Here is a 20,733-nt window from a genome sequence, read left to right on the forward strand (position 1 = left end):
AGAAAATTAGGGTTACCAGGTGTATGAACATCCACTAAAAGACTATATACAAATGAATGTCCTCAGGTGAGACGATAAAGACAAAAAGCTGTTGCTTTTACTGCAGTCATGAAGAAAATAAGAATAACAATTAAAACACTATCTGCTTCACAAATACAATATGATACAACTTCTACACTATACAGGGCAACATAACCAGCAAAGTATTGTTGTAAAGGTAGTGACAGTAAACAAATGATAACAAAGAACAAAGTAAAAAGGTTGTTTATTACCTACAATTACATTTGTACTGCAATGACAATCATCTGGTTAATAAATAAATTAGAAATATTAACAATGTGAATAATTTATGATACATATATGAAAACTGAAGAAAACGTAACATGGAACTCTTTTGCAACACGAAAAAATTAACATACCCATCAAATTTTTAACAAAAAACATTGCTGGCATAATTTTTCCCATAATAGGTAGCTGACAAAACACATAATGTAGTAAATCTTTATTTACTGGTATCATGAATTTGTGCACTAAATAGTGAGTCAAAACATTTCACTGAACTAGTGATGTTCATTTGGAATATATTAGCATGTTCTGATTCTGTATTTGCCCTCCCAGTATGTCAAAAGGGATAATATTCATAAAAGAAAACAAGAACATTTTTGCTGCTGTTATTCACTTTCTGCACCAATGTATCAAAATACACTGACGCAGCAAAGAGACTGGTATAGGCATGCGTATTTAAATACAGGGATATGTAAACAGGCAGAATATGGCCCTGCAGTTGACAAAGCCTAGATTTATGTGAATTTGAACATTGTGTTATAGTCGGTGCATGAGCGATGGGACTCAGCAACTCTAAGGCAGCGATAAAGTGGGTATTTTCCCATATGACAATTTCATGAGTGTGCCATGAATGTCAGGAATCCAGTAAAACATCAAATCTCTGGCATCGCTGTGGCTGGAAAAAGATCCTGCAAGAACGGGACCAACAATGACTGAAGACAATTGTTCAACCTGATAGAAGTGCAACCCTTCTGCAAATTGCTGGGCCATCAACAAGTGTCAGCATGTGAACATTCAATGAAACATCATCAATATGGGCTTTCAGAGCCAGAGGCTTACTCATGTACCCTTGATGACTGCATGACACAAAGCTTTACACCTCACCTGAGCCCATCAACACCGACAATGGACTGTTGATGACTGGAAACATGTTGCCTGGTCGGTCGAGTCTCATTTCAGATTGTATTGAGCAGATGTGTACAAGTATGTAGACAACCTCAAGAATCCATGGACCCTGCATGGCAGCAGGGGACTGTTCAAGCAGGTGGAGGCATGTGCAGTTGGGGTAATATGGGACCCCTGATATGTCTAGGTACGACTCTGACATATGACATGTACATAAGCACCCTGCATGATCACCTGCATCCATTTATGTCCATTGTGCACTACGACACTCTTGGGCAATTCCTGCAGGACAATGCGACATCTCACATGTCCTGAATTGCTACATAGTGGCTCCAGGAACACTCTTCTGATTTTAACACTTCTACTGGCCACCAAACTCCCCAAACATGAACATTATTGAGCACATCTGGGATGTCTTGCAACATGCTGTTCAGAAGAGATCTCCACCCCCTCGTACTCTTATGGATTTATGGGCAGCCCTGCAGGATTCATTGTGTCAATTCCCTCCAGCACTACTTCAGACATTAGTCGAATCCATGCCATGTTGTGTTGTGGACTTCTGCATTCTCACAGGTGCCCTACTTGATTTTAAGCATGTGTACCAGTTTCTTTGGCTCCTCAGTGGAAATGCTCATGGCAGGATTCTGCAAACATGGTTAAATCCAAATTGGAATGTATGTTCTGTACAACCACACCCTGATTATAATGACTGTGGAAGTATTCAATGAAATTTCTCTGCTGACAGTTGTTGTGGTGGTGTTAACTAGCAAAAATTAAGAGAACCATCATGCTTCTAATCACAGATATATGTTAGACACATTATACAAGTAGGATAATTGGAAGAACTATCATGAAAATAATTATCCATGAGACCAATCTCAATGGTCACTTCATCAATGACTCAGCCCCCCTTCTTCTCAGTATAACAAAAGATACATGTAATGTCAATGTGTCTTTTGCAGTCCATTGGTACAATATTCTTTCAGTGTGCCATTCTCAAGCTGTTATGTATTGACCAGTGTTTGTATTTTAAACAGTGTGGAGTATTTGAAGGACACTCATTGACAACATTACAAATAGCTGAAAAAATGTGAGAACATGTGGAAATACTTTTTTTTGTATTCAGAAATGACTTTTTTATGTGATATCAGCATTTAGAATTTTAATGTATTGTATGTCCAGTTTTCACAAAGAGCTCACTTTTATTCTTGACATGGTTCCTCTACTCTGTATGTGGACTGGACAAAGACTTCCGAGTTCTACATACAACCCTCCACAAATCTGTCATTCTCTGGACAGCCTTATTACATTACTTACATCCACAGGTATATATTTCAAGAGTTTTTCTGTCTGTGCTTAACATGCTTCTTGTTCATAATAAATACTTTCTACACATCTCATCTTCATGGACTTCCTGAAATCAAGGATCTCCACAGTGACATTTCCAGTGAGTGAATCAGGCAACTTGTTGGCAGTTACACTTATTATTAACTGCATTAAATGTGTGGCATGTTGGCAATGACGCATTTGGAAACAAACATTAGAGGCACTCTGGAGTGTAACTATTTTTTATACTGAAAATGCTTATAAATTTTTTTTATACAAAACAGCCTTTATTTACATATAACATTCATGAAATGTAATCCTTTGAGTATTTGTAAAAGTGTTGGTTTTAAATAAGTGTAAGGCACTTCCTTGGATCAGTAGCTGGTACAATGTACCCCTATTCACACACAATTCAACCAGCAGCACTAAGTGCAAGTCTAAATGCAATTTCCACCATGTTCTGCGATGTACAGTCTTGATAACACACATAAACTTCTCGTGGATGAGGAGTGAAAAACAGCCTCCTGAAAACAGAAACAAATTTATTTTTACAAAATATGTTAAGAGAGTGTTATACAATATGAACATTCTGTCTTCAGTCAAGAGCCACTCTTTTATTGTAAAATGTAATATGTGCCTTAGTGGCATCCAGCGGTCATCTTGCAAGCGTATTGTTTTCAATACTTTTCATTGTTCTTGACACATACTGGGAAAAAAACTGAACAGTTTTCAATGGAAATGACAAAACTAGCGAGTTAGAACTGTCATGATTAAAAGAATGCAGATGACATTTAAAAACTATTCTCAGAATTTATTTGTGACACAGGCAAGTTAATATATTAAATTAAAAACATCAATTAGCACAGCAGTAGGAGATGTATGAAAAGGTATAAAAATTTGTACGAGATTCGAAAGCTTTGTGATTAAATCAATACATTTCAGAGAAAGTTCACTTAAGCATAGACCAATAAACAAGAAATGTGCCAATAGCGGCTGTCTTCAGCCACTGTCTAGGGGCAAAATGTGTTTACAGGCTTTTTGTTACGTCCTTTGAACATCGTTTCAAATATGTATGATGAAACTGGTAAATTAATGTCCCAGAATGTAACACCAAAATTTAGTGTACTATGGGTTTATATGACTTGTTGCTTTGCAGTATATCTTTTTTTAAATTAGTCTTTTGGATTTCATTTAACTGGGATGGGATCTTAACTCAGGTTATTTCTTCATGAAATGTTTTTAATGCTCTACTTGAATCTTCTCAGATTGGTTTGTTGGTTGGTTAGTTAGCTAATTAGTTACATGTTCAATAGTTTGTTTGAATGATTCTTCCATCTAAACATCCTTGAATGAGTCAGTTTGCAGGATATGTAGACATGATTAGTGTTAACATTAATAAATTTTATTTTCTTTTCCTACTCATGCATAGACAGATTTTTTTTTAATTACAGACTACCAGTTTTTAAGTAAAAACACATCGATGGAATAGGAGTAGTTCTCCAGGAGAAATGGTTTAAGGTTAGATTTAATATATGCTTTGCTACCTGTCATACATTTTATGTTATTAGGCAAATTATCAAAAATTTTTGTTTCAACATTTTGAACTACTTTCTGAGCTGCTGACGATTTTAATAATGGGTGATAAAGGTTTTTTTTCCCCTCTAGTGTTGTAGATATGATCTTTAATATTCTTCTCAAATTGTGATGGATTATTTATGACAAATTACATTAGCAAATATATGTATTGTGATGGTGCAGCCAAAATGCCTAACTGCTTGAAGAGGTACATCTTCATGATGACCACGTGTGAACACCATGTATAATTCTTACTGCCTGCTTTTGCACTATCAGTGCTTCCTTTCTGTGTGATGAGATAACCCAGAAAATTATTCCATAAGACATTATTGTATAGAAATATACAAAATATATCAAGACGCTTATTTGTTTGTTTCCATGACTGGCAATTATATGAACAGCAAAAGTAGCTGAACTTAATTTGAGCAGATCAGTAACATGATTGTTCCAGTTCATGTTTCCACCAATATTTACATCAAAAATGCATCTTTTTGGAGTACAACCCTGTTTACTGACTCCTGTTAATGTGCTACATCCATTTTTGGTATGACTGTGCGTTTTTTCTTAAAATTCAGGGAAAGTCTATTTTTAAAGAACCCCTTAATAATTCCTTGAAAAACATCATTAACAATATGTTCTGTTGTTTTCCCTAAAATGTGATTTATTATAGTACTTGCATTGTCAGCAAAAAGTACCAATTCTGCTTGATGAATGTTGAGTAGAAAGTCATATACATATATAAGGCATAAGAGTGGACCCAAAATCGGACCTTGTAGTAGTCTCTTCATGATTCTCCCCAGTAACAAAAAATTTCTTTCCTTCCAACATTGTTTGAGACATTCAGCACAACTTTCTGCATTTTGATGCTCTTCTTATCCCTGCCTCTTTTCCCTGGGAAGGAATTTGTGTACCCCATCCGTCTGTGTCAAGTTTAGTCCCATGTGAAACTGTGAGAACATTTTTGAAATGTTTGCAAATTGTGTAACTGATGCAGGATGTGGGTACAAGTTGGGTTTTCACCTTGCCTGATGCAAGAAACTGCCTAAAAACCACAACCAAGCTGAATGGCCCATGGTGCCCTCATCCTCAATCTGCCAAGTGGATTCAGTATGGGTGTACTGTATTTTAATTCTATTAATTTCAGTAGAGGATGTTTGTGCCACTTATAGTTGCTTAAAGTTTTGTTGAATGCCATTTTTAATATATTTCCTTGCTTCTTCAACTGAACCACTGAATTCTATATTTGCTGCTATGTACAAAAACCAATTGTTAAAAATAATGGTAACTTGTGAATTACCAGTCAAAACATTGTCATTTAGTGTTATTGTTGAGGCATCTTGTATGCTGACTGGTTATGCTGCCTCCTCTTTCACAATATCCCATGTAGTTTTAATCTTATTGTCTGCAATATTAACTCGTATGAAGATGTGCATATCTCTGGAAATTTCAATAACTTAAAATATTACAGTATCTTTTACAGAATACAAATAACCTTGCATCTTCCCCTATTGTGGTCTTTATAGAAATTTCTTGTTTCTCTTACATGATATTTTGACCCTAATTAACTATAGCTTAACTCATTTTTTTTTCCTTTTTCTTGTTTTTAATGGACTTTGTAGATAACTTTAAAATACTTACACAAATTTAGTGTGTAATATATTAAATTTCACATTGAAGTCTCTTTCCACATATATACTTCATACCATACTATCTTGTTTAACTTAGTCTTAAAACGATGTGCCCTGTTTCATTAATAAGCCTCACAGAATTGTATGAATATGCCTCAGAGCTGTATGGTGAAATATTCTCTGTAATGATAATATGGATATTTGAAGCCATGCAGTTTTTCCATTGTGATAATATAAATAGTTTATAAGAAGTATTTTGTTCATAATCAGAGTTTGAAGAACTCCTTGGAAGTCTTTTCACACCTGAGATGTTACTAAGAGTATTGTGTTTATATCCATTAATTGAGCACCATTATCAGACAGTCCATTAACAATTTGGTACACATTAATTGTTTCAACCTGTGAACTGTCTATAAAAGTGGTACCAGTCAACTGACCCAAAAGGATATTTTGTAACTAAAATTGCACTCGGTACTATATATAAATGTTTTACATTGTTAATTCTATGGCAAACACAGGGTACAGTTAGTTAATCTGATGATATTTTGTTGTAACACACTTTACAAATATCTTGTACAACACTTCCACTGAACAATTTTAAGAAAATACTAACATTTGTATAATATTTATCATTTTGGATGAGGATGCTTCATTGAATAAGCTGAAGAACTGTTTTTACCTTGTATACTGTTGTTAGTTGGTGACATATTTATGAAGGTGGAAGCACTGATGGTGTTAGGAACCTGATGATTTGAAGGGTGTATGAGAGTTTTAAAGTTTTTGGTTAATAATGATGATGTATGGAGTTTGTGATAGAGAGGAAATATTGATGAAGTTATGAAGTACTGATGAAGCTGGAGATTTAAGGATATTAATTGTACAGGCACAGAAAGTTGTGATGATGTAGAAGGTATGAGGATACAGTAATACAGAAAAGAGATTTGCTGTATTAAGTAAAACCATTAGAATAAGCTAATGTCAGACTGAGGATACGAATTGCTCTTGGGTCTGATGTAATTTGTAAAAACAATGATGAAACAAAGTAATGCCATACATAAATGAATTCTGTACCTCCAAAAGTACTTAAATAAACTAAATGTGCCTTTGGAAAAATACATATTTGCATCATAGTAATATATGTTGGTCTAATGTAGTTGGCACTTGTAATAACTACAGAGGGAGCATTAGGCAACATTATAGCAAAACAGGGGAAAGGAATACAATAGAGGACAAATGGGTAGCTTTGACAGATGGAATATGGAAGGCAACAAAATATCATACAGCTAGAAACACAAGGCCTAGGAGAAATCCCTGAATAATATAGGAGATATTGAAGGTATTTGATGAAAGAGGAAAATATAAAAATGCTGCACATGAAACAATTGAAAGGAAATACAGGCATCTAAAACTGAGACTGATAGAAAGTATAAAGTGGCTAAGATGGGCTAGCTAGAGGACAAATGGAAAGCTGTAGAAGCATGCATAACTAGGGGAAAGATAAATGCCTCATGTAGCAAAATTAATGAGACCTTTGGAGAAAAGAGAAGCTGCTGTATGAATAGCAAGAACTCAGTCAGCAAGCCAGTACTAAGCAAAGAAGGAAGCAAGGAACATGGAAAGAATATTCAGAGTGTTTGACTATTATATGTACAAATGAAAGAGGCGTGTAAAATACAAATAATACTGATCAATATAGGTTTGGAAACCAACGGTAAGATTGAGTACATGAACAACTTATAACAGGGTTCCTGAAGAATCAAACTGTGGATATGTACTTGAGAATAAACACATTACAACAAGTGTTTTACATGACCACCTTTCATGAGCAGGCAGGTTTCAGCATGTTTCCTCATCATTGCCTATATACACTCAAAAATCCCAGATGTGTTCCAATTGTACTGACAACCATCCCCAATGCGATCCCAGAGCTCATTGGCAATATCGACAGGGCTGGAATACGCAAAAGCTTTTAAACCTCCTCACACAAAAAAATCCAACAGGTACAAATCGAGAGACCTGAGAGACCACAGTGATGATGATGTTTGGTTTGTGGGGCACTCAACTACACGGGCATCAGTGACCATACAAAGACCCAATTTGTACACAGTCCAATTTTAATACAATCCGATCTAGCCACTGTCATAAATGATGATGAAATGATGAGGATAACACAAACACCCAGTCCCCGGGCAGATAAGATCCCCAACCCAGCAGGGAGTCGAACCCAGGAACCCGTGATCCAGAGGCAGCAACACTAGTCACTAGAACATGAGCTGTGGACGAGAGACCACAGTACTGGCGAGCCACATCTAATACACTTGCTGTCAAAATACTATTTACCAGTAATTAATTATCTGGAATGATGATAAAATCAAACAACCCCAGTTTCTCTCTATATAATTTATGCCTCACTTGCGGTGTTTCAAAATACATGTAACCTTAGACATTAACAGTGTTGTAACATTAGCATGACTGCATTTGTGCATACATTATATTAGGGAAACCTTTCATTTGTACCTATAATAGTCAAACATCCTGTGCACTGGGGTCTGTATAAAAGAACAAACTTGAAGAAAATATTACAGAAAGAGAAGAGGAAGTAGGTGAAGATATATGGGAGATATAATGTGAAAAGAATTTGACAGAGCATTATTACTTGAGTCTAGTTGGCACCATGTAGGACATAGGCACGTGTCTGCATTCATGCATGCATGCTTGTGTGCATGTGATAGTTATTTTGCTCTAGCTCGTCACATGATAAAATCCGCAAGACAGCAAGTTTTTTTTTTTTTGTGTGTGTGTGTGTGTGTGTGTGTGTGTGTGTGTGTGTGTGTGTGTGTGTGTGTGCATATCAACAACTTAGTGTTTCTGCTTTCCAGTGAGTGGTTTCCTTTAATCTTAATATGGAAAGTTAATTTCACAGTGCACAAGAAAACATGTACTCTAGATGTAAAACTGGCAGACTTGACCCTATAAAGATAAGCACTTTCAGTTCCCTATTTATTAAAAAATTCCTGCTTCCAGTTGCAATTTTTATTTAATTTTACTAATGAACAACACATTCTCAAAAATAATTCCCATTGTAAAGTGTGCTTTATTATGGTCTGATGGTGTCATACGTGTCATGCTTGATGGGGTGTTTGTGAGTTGCTGCATTGTAATGGCGACTTTACTGTAATGTAAACGTGCAAAACTTATGATGTTCATTGTCCTATATATACTGGCAAATGGGAAAGTAATTGAATCTACAAAATTATGAGCTGCTTCTTACATAGGAACTCACACTTGTCACTTACACAGTTCACTGCAAAGTATCATATGTACAATACTTTCACATTTGGCACTAGCTACGGAACTAGATATATAAGTATTGGTAAAATTGTTTGCGTATTTAGATTACAGTACAATCACCACAATGAAGCAGCAGCTCATACACAGCAAGCATCACACTTAAAGATTTCACAATAAAGTGAGCAAACACATTTGATGATGACAATTATTTGCCATAATGTGTCTTGCACAAAATAAATAAAAATTGTGACTTCCACACACAATGAAACTATTACTTTTCATCATTATAGACTTATTTTACAATGGTTAAAATGAAATTATAAAAATCAGACCTAAATCGGCTTTGCTGCTCACAGTAACTTCACGACTATTGTGTCTTTTGTGTTATATGACAAATTTGTTTTATTCCTAAAAATTGATTATGACCACAAAAAATTCACCAGCAAAACTATTGATGGAAGAATGACCAACATACTGTATGATGACACCACAGACAGAAAGAGATTCTGTGTTTCTGTTGTCTTTTTTCAAGTGTCAGATGCAGAAGGATGCAAGTAATTGCCTGCTGCTGTGAAATTGCCAGAATCAGCAAAAGCAACAAAATCGATTCTGCACAATTGGTTGTAGATTATTACTGGAATGCTGCAAGTTTAATAATGGGCACACTATTATTTTATTACTGGTGTGAACATGAACTCCACTGACAGAATTTAAGAGGTTGTTCAGTAACAATATAATCAAAGGATAGTTACTACTCACCACATAGTGGAGATGCTGACTTGCAGAAAGGCACAACAAAACGACTGTCTCACAATTAGATTTCGACCAAGCTTTTTTTCTTTAAGCAAGAGAGGATGTGTTAATATTTCTAGAAAACCTGTTGACAGCCCAAAAGCTGGGGTGTTGGTCAGAGGAACAATTCTTACATAAAGCTAACTTACAGTTGGTGTGTGACGAAAATGTATGTGACGTATCATGAGGAGTTAAGCAATGCTCAGACATTTGAAGTTCTGAGGACAAGCTTGCTATAGCAATACTGGAAGAAAAAAAACTGTAGATATTACCAAGAGAAATTAAATCACAGAAACAGGGCAAGTCCATTGAGAGTTTTGTGGACAGGATAAAGAAGCTTAAGGTCAATATGTAAGTTGATGAGGAGTAATGACACTAATAAGGTCCTTTGGCAGGAAGTAGAACAGGGTGCATTTTTGTGGGGATTCTCACCAGATGTATCATGAAAGGTACGGGCAGAGTTTCATAAAGACATAGTTGGAGCAATAAGTATAGCAAGAGATTTGGAGGAGATAGATGCAGCGACCCAGTCTCACAGGTGTCATGTGTGACCCTTGTGAGTAGTCAGGCCACATACAAGGAGATTGCCGTCAGCTGCAGTGTAGGAAATGTGAAAGAGTAGGGCATCAGAAATGAGACTGTAGGCATAATAGGGCACACGACAGAAGGACACGGAATGGGAATGGTAAGCTGCTGTTAAATGACTGAGGGCTCCAGGGGCACTGAGTGGAGCTCCCAATAAATTTTAGCATGCTTAAAACATGTGCAGAAGCAGAATTTTGGTTAATTGGATGGAAGGGAATGTAATTTTCTATTGGGCACAGGTGTCCATGTGTCAGTTGAAAGTTTTGACAGCATAGGAAAGAGGCTTAATGAACCCACCACAACGTGAGCTGCATGGGGTGGGTGGTAGTGATGTACACTTACTGGGATCAGTGAGGCTAAATCTTCAGATACGGGCAAAGCGTTTCTGGGGGTGCATAGAAGTTGGTCTCATGTAGGTGACGGTTACTGCACAATCTTAGCATTAGATTTCCTATATGAAAAATCACCCTAAAATTGACCTTGGACAGCATATAGTGGCTTCTATGGGGAAATTGCTGCCACTGAACACTGCCGCACAACAAGGTTCATCTCTTATGACAGTGGAACCAATTACACTGTATGGAAGGCCCTAAAGATAAATTTGCACAATAAAGTACCACAAGGTATAGGAAAACCACTGAGGGTTAGCATTTGCCAGAAAACATATTGTGTGTGGTTGAGCCACTAAAAGAGAATGACGAGTTGGACAAAATATGATGTTTTGTATGCAAGAGTGTTGGACACATACAGGAGATGGATGGTTACCAGGTAGAGCCTGTCACAATATATTACTTTGAGACAAGACATGCACACATCTTAGGGTTGTTAGTCACCAATTTGGAGTTTTTGGAGGAAAATGATCTGGGTAGGACAAACTCAGACCCTAAGCATACGCAAGCCACCACTTTAACTGCATTAAATGAGAAAGTAAAACATCTGGAGGAACAGAAAAATTAGCAATGGACCAGTTGTTAGAGTTTGAGGACCTAATTAATCAACATGGGTCTTTGCCAGTGACCCCAGTGACACAGCATAGAATCTCAACTGGGAATGAGCAACTTGCATATAGTAAACCATGCCACATACCTCTAATACCAACAACTGGTGATGAAGGAGTTTATTACTTAACAGTTATGGGAAAGTATTATTGAGGACAGCGCCAGCCCCTGGGGAGCACCAGAGGTGAATGTTATAAAGAACAGTATGGACAGAATCAAAGCTTATCATTTTTTATGTAATTACAGATATCCTAATAACTGTATGATTATGCATGCTTGTCCAATCCAAAACATAACAGAAACATTGGACAATTTGGGGCAGTGGGGATATTTTCCCACCATGGATCTGTGGAGTGGCTATCATCAGTTGGAAAGTGGCACCAGACGAACAGCCAAAATCAGCACTTACAGATCCTTCGAGACATTGCCAATATCATTGTGTGCAATTTAGGTTACAGAATACACCAGCCACATTTCAGTTACAGAATACACCAGCCACATTTCAGCATTTGGTAGATGGAATTTTATGAGTGTTAAAATGAAAGCAGGGTATGGCATATTTTGATGACACAACTGTCATTGCATTGGATATAGAAGAACATGTGTTATGGCTACGGGAGGCGTTTAAGAGGTTATGTGCAGTGCACCAAATACACAGTATGGAGAAGTTTCATTTTCCATTACAGGAAGTATGATATTTAGAACATGTGAATAGTCATTATGGAGTTCAGACAGACTGTAGCTTAATAAAGGCCATGCTGGATTTTGCAATGCACTGTACGGAGAAGGAGTTAAAGTCTTTTTTTGGGTTTAGCAAATTGTTGTAGAAAGTTTGTTCTGAAATTTGCAGAAATAGAGCAACTTCTCACTCACTTATTGAAAAAAATGAGTAAAATTTCTTTGGATGTTAGAGTGTGATGATCTGTTTGGTAAATTAAAAGAAATGTTGGCAACTGGTCTGGTGCTGATTTTTCCAAGCTATAGGAAAGAATTCATCTTATCATGTGATACAAGCAATCATGCACTCGGCTGTGTATGGAGTCAACAAGCAAACGGAGCAAAGCATCTGGTGACCTATGCCTCCTGTCAATTAAATACAGTGGAAAGTAATTATTCTACTATGTAGAAGGAAATGTTGAGCCTCTTGTATGGCATACCATACCTCTGATATTATTTATATGGTGGGAAATAAGTAAAAGCAGATCATGCAACATTAAAGTGGCTATTAGCGTTGAAAAATCACCAAGCAGACTAACATGTTGGGCATTAAAACTTAATGAGTTTGACTTTAAAGTAATCCATCAACCTAGCAAGAATCATGGGAACTCAGATGACCTCAGTGGAAAGACTGGTATGTTACAAAGAGTAGGTCAAAAAAACAAAGTGGGAGGAAGGAAGTATTGAGACAGTCACATATTCATGTATTAGTAGGAGAGGAGGGATAAAAAAACATGGAACAGCACATGGCCGAACTGTACTGGTGGCAAAGACATAAACAGGATGTGAAGCAGTGTATGATTAACTGTGTACCATGTGCACACCAATTTCATGTTTGAGTTAATGAAATGGCGTTGTCATTTATTGCTTATTCGTAAGTTAAGAGCAAGTATGTTACATCTACAGTCCAATGGGAGAACAGCGCAATTTCATCAGAGAATACAGAAGATGGTAAGTCATTATGAAAATAGTCATCATAATAATTGGAATACACTGTTAAAACGTGTTGTTGAAACATATACTTCTAAGATTCACAAAAGAGCAGGACTATCAGGGTATTAGGTAGTATATGCGTGGAAAATGCCACCGCCATTCGAGGCAGTGAAGCAAAAACCAGGGGAGAATAGAGAGTCAGTATGGGATTCTGCAAAAACTTTACAGGAGGTATGGAAGCAAATTCAGAAAGCCAATACAAAATTCCTTGAATGTCAGAAATGGATGGGACAATGGAATGTGAAGCCACCTGGATACTATAAAGAACAATGGAAGATGTTAATGACACCATACACCATGAAGCAATAGACACAGAAATTCTCACTCATTATCACAGTCCATATCAAATGATTGAAACGATGTCACCAGAGCATATGAAGCTACACCTTCCTGGTCATACTACAGCTGTCCACATTGGTCATCTCTATCCCTTTAGGGGTCTGTCAGACTCTTTGCTGTCATTAACGGTGCCAGTCTCATAAAAGGGGGAAGGCATGGCAACAGGTAAAGCAGACTATGCATACATTGTCATATGCATTTAAACTCAGTGTTAAGTCAATGTGGAGGTGAAGGTCTGGTGTATTTATTTACTTATTTATTTATTTATTTTTACATACATAATTTTACGAGTGGGTTGTTCTGTTTATATGTATATGTATTTTGCTTGACTGTACCAAAGTTATGGAGCGTTGAGGGTGACCGTACCACTGTATGGTTGCAGACTGATGGTCAGATGTTTTCCAGTAACAAGTTAATTTGGGAGTTATAACGTGTGAATGAATTTCATTTTTGTGGTATGTGAACGGTTATTTGCAGAGATATCACACATGTTGTTTATTTGAATTGATTTGTCTCATTAGTGTAGTAATTTGGGAGACTGTTTCATAATGAACTTCAGATGACAGGAGATGGAATTTGTTTATTTATTTATTTGTATATGAGTGAAGTATAGTTATCAATATTTTGGCGTTGTAGATTTAGACAGAACAATGGGAGAGAAGTCACTTGCAGCTGACACATGGTTTGGCATTACACATGTTACAAAAGTCCAAACTATCATGAATACAAAAGAGAAAGAGTTGTTATCTGGAGAACAGCTGCAGAAGAATACCAACGAACTGTACTTCCTGAAGGCACGACCTCACTGGGCATACTCTGTATATGACCCAGTGGTAGTTATCATCACCTATTATAAGCAGGGAAGTTCGAAGGGAACAGAATGCTTTGAACTAAGCCACAGCGGTATACTTCTGAAGTAAGAGTGATTTCAGGTGTGCTGCAGGGGAGTGTCGTAGGACCGTTTCTATTCACAATATATGTAAATGATCTTGTAGATAACATTGGAAGTTCACTGAGGCTTTTTTTGGATGATGCTGTAGTATATCGAGAGGTTGTAATAATGGAAAATTGTACTGAAATGCTGGAGGATCTGCTATGAATTGACGCATGGTGCAGGGAATGGCAATGGAATCTCAATGTAGACAAATGTAATGTGCTGCGAATACATAGAAAGAAAGATCCTTTATCATTTAGCTACAATACAGCAGGTCAGCAACTGGAAGCAGTTAATTCCATAAATTATCTGGGAGTAGGCATTAGGTGTGATTTAAAATGGAATGACCATATAAAATTAATCATTGGTAAAGCAGATGCCAGACTGAGATCCTAAGGAAATGCAGTCTGAAAACAAAGGAAGTAGGTTACAGTACACTTGTTCGCCCACTGCTTGAATACTGCTCACCGGTGTGGGATCCATACCAGATAGGGTTGATGGAAGAGATAGAGAAGATCAAATGGAGAGCAGCGCGCTTCGTTACAGGATCATTTAGTAATCGTGAAAGTGTTACGGAGATGACAGAGAAACTCCAGTGGAAGACTGCAAGAGAGACACTTAGTAGCTCGGTATGGGATTTTGTTGGAAGTTTCGAGAACATACCTTCACCTTCCTCCCACGTATACCTTGCAAAGAGACCATGAGGATAAAATCAGAGAGATTAGAGCCTGCACAGAGGCATACTGACAATCTTTCTTTCCGTGAACAGTACGAGACTGGAATAGAAGGGAGCACCGAAAGAGGTACTCAAGGTACCCTCCGCCACACACCGTCACATGGCTTGTGGAGTAGGGATGTAGATATAGATATAGATGTAGTACAAAGTGGAGCATCTTGGAACAGACTTGTCGACTTCCAGCAACAGTAACTTGGGCTATGGCTCTGTTCCTAACACACACACTACTGTATTTGCCCAATAATTCTCTACAAATACTGCCAGCTAGGAACCTGACCTTCCTGAAAATACCTTAGATCTCACCACATTTGGCTCTCTCAAAGAGCCTATAGCTGCACAGAAGGGATGCATAAGTGCAGAACAGATGTTCCCACATATTCAGCCCTACTGCTAGGTCATGATCACAGGAATATCACCTTCAGGTGCAAATTTAATCCTGGTCCTCACTTGTACAGCCTATGACTATCAACAGTGGAGAATCATCCACCATACCAAACTTCCAGTCCAGATTACCTACCGGCTGAATGGGTCACCCCTTACGTTTGACCAATTATGGATGTACCTATCTCCGTACATCATGTGACTGATTGAACAAAAAAGAAGACAATAAGTGTGGAAATTGCAAAGAAGAGTGCATGACAGTGTAAAGAGTACTATGTTATGTTATATAATTCACAAGTTTAGCAGCACCTCAGGTTCGGTGATAAAATCTTCCTATTGGGGGTGAGTGTTGTGGCTACACCCTTCTGTGCAGACTTCACAACAAATGGAGAGGCGGGCAACCAAATTACCTACGAAACCTTGTTGCTGTGACTGGAATATTGCTGGCATAGCACGGTGCAAGAACCCCAGCCCGCTGCTGTGGGGAGCTGAATTTCCTCATCCCATGGCTCCACACTCCACTGCCTTTGTCACCTACATGACCAATGCTGGATAGAAAACTCAGACCCTTGAAGTACCTTGTCCTAGACTACTGCTAATGCCAAGACATACTCCACACCATTAGCTTCTATTACACCAAGCTGCGATATCTACTAGCTGCTGGTCTACCAGCTGTTGCTAGACCTGATGTTTATTGGGCCTGAGCCAGAGCCACCAAGAGGAGACCACCACTACAATGCCTTCATATGGTCTCTGGGCTTCTCCAAGGGGTCCCAGGTTCAGGCACCTGGACACCAGCATGGTGTGCACCTGAATGACCTCCGGGTACGTCTGGCTGTCCAGGACATGTACCTGCCACCTGCCAGATACCTGATGTCAATGTTGTGACTCAGTGCCAACACAAATGCCACTTTGCTGAGGCAGCACTCACTCACACTGTGTACTACACTGCTGTGGACTGTGCATTTCCCCTTGCACTGTATTGAGGTAGCAACTTCTGCCTGAGGGTCTACATATGTCACCAAGTCGCTGTCACCAAGCTCTTTACAAGCGTCTTACTGAATAAAGGCTGTTATGGTTAACTGGAAGGCAAGGAAAGCGTTTCTGAAGGAGAGAAATTTGTTAACATCGAGTATAGATTTAAGTGTCAGGAAGTCATTTCTGAAAGTATTTGTATGGAGTGTAGCCATGTATGGAAGTGAAACATGGACAATAAATAGTTTGGACAAGAAGAGAATAGAAGCTTTGGAAATGTGGTGCTACAGAAGAATGCTGAAGATTAGATGGGTAGATCACATAACTAATGAGGAAGTACTGAATAGGATTGGGGAGAAGAGAAGTTTGTGGCACAACTTGACCAGAAGAAGGGATCGGTTGGTAGGACATGTTCTGAGGCATCAAGGGATCACCAATTTAGTATTGGAGGGCAGCGTGGAGGGTAAAAATCATAGAGGGAGACCAAGAGATGAATACACTAAGCAGATTCAGAAGGATGTAGGTTGCAGTAGGTACTGGGAGATGAAGAGGCTTGCACAGGATAGAGTAGCATGGAGAGCTGCATCAAACCAGTCTCAGGACTGAAGACCACAACAACAACATGGCTAACTGAACTCTTCTAATTCCACAAACACCGGGGGGACTGGTGTCATCAGTAAGCAACCCATCGTCCTGCACATGTCATCCTGAGAAGAACATCCTGAGATTTAAAGGCGTTTGCATCCCTGACACTATCACATATTTGACAAGACAAGGATCTTGGTCCATGTGGCTACATAATGTGGCACAACTATAAAAGAAGGTTTCGAGGTTTAATTATGGTACAATTACTTTGACAGAGAATAGAAGTAGGGCATGGGGATGGGCTTCAGACACTCAATGTAAACACAGAAAATTTCTTGACAGCTGAGGGTCTATAGGAGAGGCAGTTTCAAGTGTGGTGTTGCTCCATCATGCCTGCTGAAGTTGTCATGCCTGGGACACAACAGCGCTGTGGTAGGCTGCCCACACATGCAATAATTTGATCCGCCTCAAGAACTTTCTGGATTCTGCTGCCTTGCATATATAAAGTCGACACCTTGCTTATCCTGACAGTCAAAAGTTTTAACTGCTGAGGGCAATGACAGTGAGTGCTTATGAAAGTGCTAGGATGTTATCTTAATTGACATGGCTTGAAAATTGAGAGCATTTTCCCCAAGATGTTACATACCGGAAAATAATGATGTTGATCATTTGACTGCAAAACAAAGGAAAGTGCATGAATCTTAATACAGACAGGAGAAAGCAGTAAGAATGGATTCTATGTTAGCAGCAAGAATGGATTCTATGTTACTCACCCTACAACCCAGTATGTCATTGTGGATGCTGATTTTCTTCCACTTTGTGACTGCTGCATGTTCATCTCAAACAACATGCCACATTCTTTAATAGCAACCAATGCTTTGTTTATGATGGCCTTGTTTATTTCCTGATTCATGAGTTTCTGAAGCACAGATAACATGGAAAAAAATCACTTAATTTCCATAACCATGTCCACTTGGAAAAGTAACTGAATACAAATTGATAGTACATGTGTGAGTACAAAAATATATTTTTACTGAAGACAGATGCTACAGACTGATAACTATGTGTGTATGATATACAAACAAATTTTAACCACTCCTGAAGCAAGAGAATTCTGTGCCTATCGCAATTACACAAATCTTGGAAAAATTACTTGCTGTCAGTGATAGTTCAAATGTAAGTTTGTGGATCACAATTGCCTGTTATGCAGCAGGAGAAATACTTGATTAGCTAGCTGCAAAGTGTGGTTTTATGCTGTGCATCTGTATGTATTGTTCGAAGTTACCAGTTTAGGTTTTTAGGAAGCAACTTAGGTATGAATACCACTGTAACAAAATTATATCAGAACAACGATGTAAGGAAAAGACAGATCGATATTTACTGTAAAGATGACACATTAAGTTGCAGACATGCACAACTAAAATATACTTACACATATAGCTTTCAGCCACAGCCTTCATTAGAAAAGGAAACACACACATATTGATTCACACAAACAAGAACCTCGCACGCACATGACCACCATCTCTGTCAGCACAGATTGGAATGCAGTTGTCATATAGAATGGAAGCAGCAATCTGGAGGGGGTGAGGAAAGTGAAGGAATAGCAGTGTACAGATGGAGTGAGAGAAGAGCACTGTCTGGCAGTGTGTGCAGGGACTGGACTGCCAAAAGTGACAGTTGCATTCAGGTAAGAGCTGCCAGAGATGACAGTCACATGTGTGTGACACGTAACTGATTGTGTGAATGAATGTATGTGTTTGTGTTTCCTTTTCTGATGAAGTCTTCTAGTTGTGCCTGTCTGCAACTTAATGTGCCATACAATAACTAGCAATCTATCTTTTCCTTACACTGTTGATATTCCAGTCTGGAGTTTCCTTTGTTTAATTATATCAAAACAAATTATTTTACTCAAGTAATATTATGAAACATGACACACTGAGTTCATGGTTGATGGGAACCATGAGAATCCAGTTCTGAATGATTTTTCCCATCCCTTAACCACTTTTGATGTTACTAATATTTACCATTATTTTCACTTCAGCAACTACAGTTTTCATATATAATTTTTACATGTTGTTGCTGTGGTCTTCGGTCCAATGACTGGTCTGATGTGGCACTCTATATTAGTATATCCTGTGGGAGCTTCTTCAACTCTGCATAGCTGTTGCAACCTAGATTCGCTTCAACCTGCTTACCGTGTAAAGCCTTGGTCTCCCTCTAAAATGTTTACACTTCCCACATTACCAAACTGATGATTCCTTGATGCCTCATAAAGTATCCTATAAACTCATTCAGTCTACATTCAAGTGTGTCACAAATTTCTTTTTTCTCTCATTCAGTTCAAGAGTTATTCATTAGTTATTCAATCCATCCATCAAACCTCCAACATTCTTCTGCAGCATCACTTTTCAAAAGGTCCTATTCTCTTCTGATCTATACTGCACACTGTCCATGTTTTACTTCCATATAAGGATACACTGCAAACAAGTACTTTTACAAAAGTCTTGCTAACATGCGAATTTATATTAGCTATTAAAATACTTCTTTTTTCCAGAAATCTGTTTCTTGCTATTGCTAGTTTACATTCTATATCTTCTCTACTTTGAGCTTCATTTGTTAATTTGCTGCCCAAACAGCAATGTTCATAAACTAATTTTACTGTTTCATGTCATTATCTAATTCCCTCTGTATCACTTGACTTAACTTTAGTACATTCTTTTACCTTCGGTTCACTTTTGTTGATCTTCATCTTATAATTTCTTTTCAAGAAACTATCCATTCCATACAAGTTAAATCTAACATTTCACTTCCTGTATTTATCCCTGCTATCTTCAGAATTTCAGAGTGTATTCCAATAAACACTGTCAAAAGCTTTCTTTAAATTTGAAAATGCTCTAAATATTTTTGTATATTTTAGAAAATCATGTAACGTCTCAAAACTTTTATATCTCTTTGGATTTTTTAAATGTGTTCCATTTGGTAGTTTATCACACACATAGTTAAAAAGTACATACAACAAAAACAATACCTTGAATGAAACAGTGTTTTGTAGAAGTTTGTGGATAGCTTGGCTGCTGAGTTTAAAGTTTGTGAGAATCTCCTGCATCTTTTGAGATTGCATTTGTTCACTGAAAACTGATGGCGATAAGAGAACACCTTCACAGATGTTAAGATCAACATAATGGAACAACACATTATCATCTCCTGTAGTTAGTCTGGAAGAAATGAAAATGCAAATATTACAATAAATCTTACATTTATTCCATTACAGACATGCACCTCAGTCTTCTGAAAACATTTAACATCAAAATTCTGATTCATACCAACACCAGTTTTTCTAAATAAACAGCTCATTAAAGTATCTTATTTAATTATATTTTCTGGCACAGTCATTAGTTCAGGGAGTCTTTTAGACTAAAAGCATGTATTAAGAGTAATAAGCAGTGTTCAGTCACTATTAAGCAAGTAAGCAGACTGACAAGAGGTTCACAACACACTTATGAACACAAGGTTTAATTCAATGACACATACTAATATGAAAGTGAAACGCTTACACGAAAAACATAGTTTAATAAAACTGAAGGTTGTTTAGAAAGGAATTCCTTAATGACACAAAACATCTGATATACACAGAACTTATTACTAAAGTTAAATTAAAAGCATTTTTCTTGAAAATTGTGTTAA

The 20,733-nt window shown here is 37.6% G+C and overlaps 1 protein-coding gene across 3 annotated transcripts in view; it reads right to left on the reverse strand.

The window, feature by feature from the left end:
* Positions 1-384: 384 nt before the first annotated feature.
* The window catches only part of LOC126470531 (protein inturned), a 258,007-nt gene continuing 237,658 nt past the window's right edge, over positions 385-20,733 (reverse strand). Inside the window, exons 19-21 of one of the 3 annotated variants that reach the window (XM_050098451.1) lie at positions 20,078-20,264; positions 17,820-17,965; positions 388-3,041 (exon numbers count right to left, since the gene is read on the reverse strand). In XM_050098451.1, coding sequence (XP_049954408.1) covers positions 2,930-3,041; positions 17,820-17,965; positions 20,078-20,264 — 445 coding nt within the window. In that variant the 3' untranslated portion in view covers positions 388-2,929. Of the gene's footprint in view, positions 3,042-17,819; positions 17,966-20,077; positions 20,265-20,733 lie in introns of all 3 variants that reach the window. The other 2 variants (XM_050098450.1, XM_050098452.1) reach the window with 2 other exon arrangements.

The sequence above is a fragment of the Schistocerca serialis genome, chromosome 3 (genome assembly GCF_023864345.2).
Source record: "Schistocerca serialis cubense isolate TAMUIC-IGC-003099 chromosome 3, iqSchSeri2.2, whole genome shotgun sequence".
Lineage (NCBI taxonomy): Eukaryota > Metazoa > Arthropoda > Insecta > Orthoptera > Acrididae > Schistocerca > Schistocerca serialis.